The sequence below is a fragment of the Limulus polyphemus genome, unplaced genomic scaffold, assembly GCF_000517525.1.
Source record: "Limulus polyphemus unplaced genomic scaffold, Limulus_polyphemus-2.1.2 Scaffold7634, whole genome shotgun sequence".
NCBI lineage: Eukaryota > Metazoa > Arthropoda > Merostomata > Xiphosura > Limulidae > Limulus > Limulus polyphemus.
The window spans coordinates 8,628-18,681 of NW_013673244.1; the positions used below are offsets into that span (position 1 = coordinate 8,628).

Here is a 10,054-nt window from a genome sequence, read left to right on the forward strand (position 1 = left end):
AATGTAGAAAGGTTTTGTATAATATACACATTTTGAGGTGCAGCATTATCTTCTTTGATTGATAAGTAACTCATGCAGTTTTTAGATTAGGAAAATAATTGTCATATATGTATATAACTTCAGTTTTTTCTGGCTCAAAGTTTGTCAATTCTTTTAGCATGGAGTAGTTACTGCATCGAGAGTAAAATACAGGAAACAATATAGGTACTTGTCTCTTTAATCACAGATTAACAAATATTTACATCTGGCATTATGTAACATATCTAAGTGTATCTAATGTGATGTGAAAGAAGCATCACACCAGGTTGCTTTTATACACATATGCTTAGATCAATATAAAGTATTGTATGTAGAAATGCTCCACTCCCAGTGATTCCCCTGCTAAATTTAAATACAGTAATAATAATGTGCCTATCATCCAAGTCTATGGATACTGAAATAGAAAAAGAAAAGACACGTGAAAAACACATCAGCCCATAAATTGTTCAATAAAGATGTAGAAATAATAAAATATATTCCTCTATCAAACACTTAAACCCATCACTTAGTAAATGCAGCAAACACCCCCCACATCAATTCAACAGTATTGGGTTTCATACTTTCATTTTCCATGTCTAAATGTAATAGTTCACTCACACGTTTCATAGCCACTTCATAATCATCATCAGACAAAGGAGAGAATGCATTCTCTAAAACATCTGATGAATGGGCCAGCAAAACCAAAGAAAGTATTCTTTTGTCCAGGCGGTGGGGATCGTTCACCCATCTTCCTAAAACAGCTTCTTGAACCTTCTTTACCAATTTGTTCTTTGCAGTATTATCAGTCAGTGGGTGTGTTGTCATGTCAAAGAGAAGAAAATTCTGTTTTTCAGTAGTCAGTACACCTTTGTCTACCAGATTCTTGGCTAGGCGCTCCCTCACATTTCGAAGTTGATAATGTAGCTTTAGAGGGTTCCAGGTTTCACCTAAACAAGTACAACATAATTCATAGTTGTCTTAAAAGACAAATTTAAACCTTAAAACCTAATTATATTGTACTTAAGTGATTGTTTTGTTCTGAGACTACTTCCATGTATACTACACAAACACATCTAAGAATGTGCATGGACAACCCACAGGTAACTGCAAATCACCAATAGTATAATAACTATCTTTAGTTACCCAAGTCACACAATTTAAAAGTCAAGTACACTGTTAATGTGGGTCATGAATAAGAAACTAGTAACAGTTATGCTTGCTACACAAATTACAATGTATACATTTTAGACTTTCAGGCTTGTGTCACTCACCAATAAAAATATTTTTTTAAATAGATAGAATATAATAGTAAACAAAAAACCAGAAATATAACATGCATAAACTTAAACGAATAACACTTCAGACATTAGTATAACTGTGAAAATAATGAGTTAGCAAAAAGAAATCAATCACACAAAAAGAAGGATCAGACAATCAGAACCAAAAAACAAAACATAGGAGCTCATATTGACGAATGTTTCAAATACCTATATTATGCAATAAGTAAAGCAAAGTTACTGAAACACAAGTGTACATGATAAGACTGCTGCACAGAGAGAGAGAGTGCAAACTTGATGGGATAACTTATCAGTTATTAGATTCATTACACCAGAAACATGACAGACTCATTGCTATTAAGAATGATTTCAACTCAAAAAATCTAAAATTGAAAATATGAAAGCTCAAGATCTGTGACCTACTACATTGCCACATGTGAAAAACCAGTAAAGTTGTTTAAGTAAAAAATAACAACATGACCCAATTAAAGAAAAAGTAGTTTAAAGCATGCTCAATGGATAGTCAACAACTCAAAGAGATTTTTATGGAGTTAAGATTAAAGTGCTACCATTTTCATCACTTATATTCTCACTACAACCAGCTATCCAAGTTATACTGATACAACATTCCTATAAGATTTAGAACCTCCACTATTGATGACTTTGTGATACCTCACATATACATGTAAAATACTCCATACACTCTCTGCTGGGTGCTAGTATAGCGTGCAGTCTATCAGGACTTTTACACTATAGCGTGCGGTCTACCGAGACTTTTACACAATAACGTGGGGTATGATCATCATATAAATAAAACATGTTGAATAATAGCAGTACAAAACCAGTATTAATGATATTAATGATGAATAATAGCGGTCTACCTTCATCATTAATAAATTATTTAGCAGTGTAAATATCCCATTAATAGCAGTCTACCTGGGATATTTACACTGCTAAATAATCTATTAATGACGAATAATAGCAGTCTACCTGGGATATTTACACTGCTAAATAATTTATTAATGACGAATAATAGTAGTCTACCTGGTATATTTACACTACTAAATAATTTATTAATGATGAATAATAGCAGTCTACCTGGAATATTTACACTGCTAAATAATTTATTAATGATATTAATGATGAGTAATAGCAGTCTACCTGGGATATTTACACTGCTAAATAATTTATTAATGATGAATAATAGCAGTCTACCTGGAATATTTACACTGCTAAATAATTTATTAATGATCATTATTATGATAAAAAACAAAATTGTGCTACATAATTATTTTTAATGACATACACTTCGTACCACATACTTAAAAATGATTTACATTTAAATCCTTTAATGATATACAATTCGTAAATCATTTACAAATGCCACAAATAAATCATCTGAATCTTTTCTTAGCACTTTCCAGCAATTGTGATCAAGGTGTGATTGAAACAGCTCAATGTTAACGCCTCTCATTTTCTTTAGAATGAGTATCTTAGCATCCAACCATGATCGTTCAATCGCTTGCATGTTTGCTTCTGTCACTGGATCCACATAATTTTCTTGATGGTTCACCGTAAAATGACTGTAACGGGTCAGGTGGTAGAGTACGGATACTGTGGTAGACTGCACGCTATAGTAGCACCCTCTGCTGTGTGACTCACTAAATAAATTCTGTAAATTCTTAGTTACCATACCACATGTACTTATAAAATACTTAAATTTTACATTCAAATCATGTAACTCACCACTAAGATATGCAATCCAACTCTGTAAGGCCTCTGGAGGACTAGTCTCCTTAATGTGTTTCAAAGCTTGATCCAACAAGACGTCACCAGTGGGTGTGTCATTTTTGATTAAAACCTTTCTCACCAAAAGGCTACGCCTCCGCATCCCAGCTTTCTCAAGTTCTATTCTCCCTCTTAAAGCCAGTTCTATAAGTATACACCCTCGAAGCCCAAACGATATACAATCATTCCAAAAGGATGTGTAGCCCTGAGGAAAAGCAGTGATAACTTTACACATACATATTGTTAAGAAAAAATGGTTTAAAGTTTGCATATTAACTTGCATATTTAATTAATTAATCCATTATAATAGGTGTCATATATGTTTAAACATGTACAGTAACTTATTTAACTTCTCGCATATACATGCCAACTGTGTAGACCTACTGCATGTCTTATATGATAAAACAGTAGAGAAAATCTAAAATTTAGAAGTTCAGCTTCAAGTACTGAACAGAAGCATATATATATATATCTGAACTTCACAAACATCCACACATCTGATGAACAGAAGACAATGTTAACCTGAATTGTAAAACATACACACACATACTGCAGGAAAAGCTGTGTTACAATCGCTTCACAAACATTCACAGATCTAATAACAGAGAATACATTAGCTTGCTATATTTCTTGAAGATACACTTTATAAATTCAGTATTATAGTAACATACATACATACACATATACTGCAGGGAGAACAATGTTAACCTTCACTTTACAAACACTCATTCAACAAGGAAAAGGATGCTAGATGAGCTTCAAGTGCATTTACACACACACATATACTGCAGGAAGGATCATATTAACCTTTAGTTCACAAACATTCATGCATCTGTTGAACAGAACACAATGTTAGCTTGAAGTACATTAATATACATGCACACATACTGCAGGAAGGATACATGTTCATTTTTGCTTCACAAACATCCACACAACTGGTGAACAAAACATTATGTTAGCTTGAAGTGCATTAATAAACACACAAATACTAAACATAAACCATCTTAATCTTACTACACAAGTATTTGTACAACCATTGAATAAAAGACTATATTAGCCCAAACTGCATGAACAACAAAATATTTACTGAATTTAAGACTATGCTAACCCTAACCTCACAAACATTCACACAGCTATAAGGTAGAAGATTGTGGTCATCAAAATAAAGCTATTGCAAAGGTCTCCACACTACTCGGTATTTATATAACAAAGCAATATTGTATTTATTTTCTGTTATCAATAATCAAACAGGATAAAACAAACTGATTTAAACATTTTTTTCTTGATAATGTTATTTTTGTATTTTCTTTGTGCATGATTTTATGTCATTGATTGCCCACAATCTTAAAGTACGTTCTTGAATTAGATACAAATGATTTTTGAGGGTATCTTTCAGAGTTGATTTATTTTTAAATTTTAATGCTAATCTAGACCTGTATCAAAAAATAATACATCTGGAATGTTTTTTAATAGCTGATCAGTTTTGTTTTTGTTCAAAATCTTTTGTGGTATAATGACTTGTAGCATATATATAAGCAAAACAGATTGATATGACATAATACAACACTTACCAGCACCCCCGATTTAAAATATATTATCTAATATATTACCTGAATGTGCAAGTTTTAGCCAAACAAGCAAGTCTGTTGTACATAAAAAATCAGGTGTGTTACTAGTTTTTATACTACAGATATGTCTGCTACAGTCAGTCTGACACAGACTTTGAAAAGTCGATGTTCATGTAAAGAATAAAAATTATTTTGTCCATCTTACAGTTTGCAAACTGCATTTGCATAATCTCTAGCATATAGTAAATGCACATAGTTAAAGTTTTTTCCGTAACCCTGTATACTGTATCTGGTATTTTCTCTACTAACATGAATTGTTGCAAAATTAGTAATGTAGGGTAACTAGTAAAGTACAAGTACTATACAAGGTAGGGGCATGCACACTCTGACCTCTGTAGGGTTAATCAAAACAGAAGAATTAAAAAACTGAAGTGTTGTTCTTCAACATATGAAACAAACTATCACACCTAAGGTATGGGTTTGTGATATTACATGTTGCTCAAGTCATGTTGACAGGTGCGTCAAAAATAAGCTATTTTTATATGAAAAGCACATCAGTCACATTGCTATAAATATATATAAACATATGGAAACATCTGTTCCTGAGTGTGTACTTCACAAGTGGTCTTAATCTAGTACATGTACTACATCATTTTACTCAGTCTCCCAATTTCTTATCACCTTAAAATATATCTACAAGCACATTAAAGATAATATTAAAATACTCATCAGAGCCCAAATGTTGTTCTGCTAAATTGCTTATTATCATTTTCTCACTACTAAAAATAATGTCTAAAATAGCATCCATACTGAAAGATTCAAATTTCAAGGGAGGAAAAAAATCCCAAAAGAGTTTAGTTCAAGAAACTTAAAGATTACAAAATTTCCCTGTCACTTTCAATAAAATTAAAGAGTTTCTCATAACAATAGACAATTTACAATCAAATCAGAAGATTTGTAAAAAAATTTTAATAAGCATCTTTTATCTTTTTGCTTCCAAAATTTTAGCCTAAATGCACTCCATGTTTTTGGCAACTTATTGGTAACCAAAAACTACAAATTTAATTACTGTAAAACCTTGTTAATCCAAATTCATTTCTAATGAAGTACTTCTTCCAAAGTATTGAGAGATAAAGTTGGTGAAATCAATCACTTTGAATATAATAACCACTCTCTTAATAACATGTTATCGATTAATAAATGCACAAGTGCAAATGAATAAGTGTGCATGCAACTGTATGTACAATTAACTTTGTAGTTTATCACTGTATATGTCATCAGTAATTATATTAATTGCATAGTCAAAGTAGGATATTGTCATTATCTTCACACAATTCATCATTTTATTCAAGCTGATTACTAGAATACACAATATACAGTACATGAATTTTGTGTATAAACCAACATAATTTTTTAATGATGGTGATATTTCTATGGGTTTTTGTTTAGGAGCACTGTGATTTGACATGACCATAACATACATCACTCTCATGACCTCTATATGTCTGTTACATTTTATATGTACATCCCTCCTGTAAAAGTCATTCTCAGAACTAGTATCTAAACCAGTACCCACTACGAGTGCAGGTGTTATGTGATGAGTAATTATCACCCTGTTTCTGTTCTAATCTACCCCTACTTCACTCCTGTGAAGACAGGTACAGATTACTGAATCATGTAACATGGAATTGCATGTTTGTTATAAGAACTAGCTGTTCAAATTAAGAATGCAATTATACAGATTACTGATTAAATTTCCCAATGTGAAGATCTGTAGACACGAACAATCACCCAGATTTTCAGTGTCTAAACTAATGAGAGTTCACTTTACTTACTTTTAAGAATTTTAGTAATTACATAAAAAAAACTTAGCTGGTATTAAAAGACTGTTGATTTGAGCTCCTAGGATTTCCTTTTTTTTGTAATGAGAGTGTAACTTTTACTGACAAACAATTTAAATTTATTTTTTAATTTCAGAGATTTTTAGCATTTGCCTGTTGAATTATTTTTCATTAACTTTTGTTTTTGCAACATTCCTCTCCAAATAAGGTAGTATATAGACATATTTTTTCTATAATTATTAATTATTTTATTTTTATTCTAGCTCTTCTCTTCTTTTTTAAGTTAGCTATTCATTTTTATACACTGAAATTAACAAAATAATTTATTAGCTTATGTGCTTAAATGAAATATGTAAATGTGCAAATCTTGGTTTTATTACTGTTCATAAATCTATTTTGTTGTAGTGTTCTTTATATTATGTTGTATCACTTTACAGAATTTATGTGTTTGTTGGTTATCTTTTACTATATATATAAAGTAGCTGATGTATTTAATTGAGCCACTATAAATTCATGCTGAATGAAAAGTCAGATTAGCATTTATTTTTTCCTCCACAATGTTAAAGGAAGAGTTGGTTCCTGCTGTGGGAAAGATTACAACACAAGTTAAGGTGAAAGAAGGTCACTCAACCTGTCAAGAGTCAAGCAAAAACATCATAACATAAAATATGGACAACAAGGAGCTATTTGGTCTTTCATGGCTATCCTTAAATAAGGCTATCCTTGAGAAAAGTAAGAACTTAAATATACCCTTTATTTTTCATGAAATCATCTATTCCCATTAGACTCCCATCAAATATTGACCTCTGCTACTGCAGACTGAAACTCTTTCAATAAGTTAATCACCCTGTTAGAAAAATAAAACTGTGTTAAATGGAACCTAGCCTGTCTTTCCTAAATCTTAAGCTTTGTCCTCTCATCCTATCATTTTCAGAATATAGCACAAAGAAATTAGAAGCCATTATCCTATCTGTCCCCTGGATAATCTTGTAAACTTTAAAACATCACCTTTTACCCTTTCCATCCATGGAATCATCTTTGTAACTTTCTTTGAACCATCTCCAATAAGTCAATAATGTTTCTTAGATATGGAGTCCAAAACTTATAACCCCTTTTATAAAAAGCCTAACTGTATTTCTTTAGTTTGCTGACTCAAGCTGTGCTGATGAGTCTTGAATATGTGAAACTGCAATCCATAGCAGAGGATACAGCCAATCAAGTAATACATTAAGCCTTTGAGTCACAGATTGTCTTTTCAATTTCATCTTTGGTGGAAAAGAAATATTTAACCTATTTATATAACATATTAGCATTATCATTCGCAGCAGCACATTGCTTCAATGGTTTGAGTGATTTATCCACCACTAAGCCAAGATCCTTTGTGTAGATTTCCATCTGTATTCTAAGCATAATCCAAATAATAATGTCCCAAATGCATTACCTTGCACTTTGTACAATTAAAGGTCATCTGTCAAACATTTGTCTAATCTACCAACTGATTCAAGTCACACTGTAATACCTCAACACCCTTAATGATATTGGTAAAGGAATAACAAGAAAACTGGTTATATTTACAGATGATACCAATATGCACTTCATATTGTACTAAAAACACTGTCATGGAGAGAGAGAGAGACTTGGACTATTTGGTGAATTGGGCTAACACATGGTGAAGTTCCTTGTAATGTTAATAAGAATAAGGTTATGCATAAAGATGATCACAATTTCAATTATTCTTATATGCCTTCTAAATAACATACATTAAGAACTCATAAGACAAACAGGATTTTAGGCTGTATACATAGAAAGACTGTGTACAAGTTAAAGAAAATTGTCATTTCTTTCTATAAAGCACTGGTTAAACCTCATTTCTGCTATTCTATTTTCTACCTCTATCCTACTCCAAACTACATAAACACCTTTTCCTTAAACCTAGTCCTGATTTCTAAAATATTCAAGCAAACTCCTCTTAAGCTTCTTCTATATTTTATATTTTACTGCAGCTGGAGACAAATTAATCTGTAGCCTGAATACTCCTTATTTTAAACTTGTATCCTCTGCTTCTGATCTTACTGCCTTAACATCATTTGGATTTATAAATCCCTTAAAAACCTCAGTCATATTCTTCTGCACCCTACTCCTCTCTAGTAAAAACATGTTAAAATATTTTAACCTATCCTACAAGATAGCCCCTTCAAACCCAGAATCATCCTTGTAGCTTTTCTCTGAACCCACACCATAAACTTAGCCTCCATATTAATATTATTCATGTAGTAAGGGGACCAATATCACTCCAAATGACAGCTCAAGGCTTATACAACATTCTTTTTCCTATATTCAAACTCCTATAAATAGAACCAATAACCCTATTTGCTCTTTTCATCACAGCTAAGCACTATGAATACAATTATTATTTTAACTAAAACATTTAAAAAACCTCTTTATCTTTCAATCCCAACAGGAGAACTTCCTCCATCAAAGTTAAACGAGTTTCTTTAGCATCAACATCTTCTTCACTTTCTATATATTTTTTATCTTGATCCTCATCCTTATCGTATGATCCTAAGCCATCGCGATCACTGGACTGAGAAGATGAAGCAATGTTTTTTCTTTGCACCAAACCTTTCGATTTATTCATGCTCTTTGTCAACTGTAACTTATTTTACTAGCTGGGAGAAGGGTGTTCGTGGCACAAGCGTAGCAAAAAGAAATAAACAATGAAATTATGCTTAGCAGTAGTATTACAAGTGAGTACTAACACTACACAGTACTATTACTATTAGTAGTTACTCAAGTAAGTACTGGTAATGCCTACTACTTGCTTAATTAACAATAACGAGTATTTTCACAAAAACATATTGCTTGTTAGTCATATAGAAACTATAACTTTCCTAAGCACGCAGTATATAATACTTTTAGCTCAAGTTAAAAGTTATTGTCGGCTACTTCTCTTTCTTTCCCTCTCTTCCTTGGCACTACACAATCTCTATATTGTTTGTTGACGAAGACACTCCTAGCAATCCCTCTGGTGGCTTAAACATGTTTTACCTAATATAGTGACAACAAATATATTACAACGCTGTATAGTCCGCCAGTGGCACAGCGGTAAGTCTGAAAGCTTATAACACTAAAAACCAGGTTTTGATACCCGTGGTGGGCGCAGTACAAATAGTTCATTGTGTAAATTTGTGCTTAACTACAAATAAATAATAAAACAACACTGTATTTTATAAGAAAGAAAACATCATAAACAGTTGTTGTTGTTGTTGTTTGTTATTCAGCACAAAGCTATACAAAGGGCTATCTGTGCTCTGCCCACCACGTTGTAAGTCCGCAGACATACCACTGTGCCACTATGTTGCTTCATTAACCAACATGCTGAGCAATTGATTTTGTCATTCTATCAAAGAACAGCTTAAAATATATTGTTACGTCTCCGTTCGTTAGTTAATTTTCCGTAAATTCGTTCCGACGAAACTTTAGCGACACAAGTCCTTTCTTAAATAAAGCTGAGTTATTCTTTCCGAATACAACTTTAAGATACACTTAATGTCAACAGCCG

General features: G+C 32.1%; 1 protein-coding gene across 2 annotated transcripts; it reads right to left on the reverse strand.

Annotated features, from left to right (window-relative positions):
• Positions 1-201: 201 nt before the first annotated feature.
• LOC106474746 (Golgi phosphoprotein 3 homolog sauron-like) lies at positions 202-9,507 on the reverse strand. 2 transcript variants are annotated; one of them, XM_022403047.1, is made up of 4 exons: positions 8,930-9,507; positions 3,042-3,288; positions 637-965; positions 202-433 (listed from the first exon to the last, which is right to left on the reverse strand). In XM_022403047.1, the coding sequence occupies exons 1-4, from the start codon at positions 9,128-9,130 to the stop codon at positions 425-427; spliced, it is 786 nt and encodes a 261-aa protein (XP_022258755.1). In that variant the 5' UTR covers positions 9,131-9,507; the 3' UTR covers positions 202-424. The 2 variants fall into 2 exon arrangements, with proteins under 2 accessions (XP_022258755.1, XP_013790894.1); XM_013935440.1 differs by having other exon boundaries at positions 202-965.
• Positions 9,508-10,054: the final 547 nt, after the last annotated feature.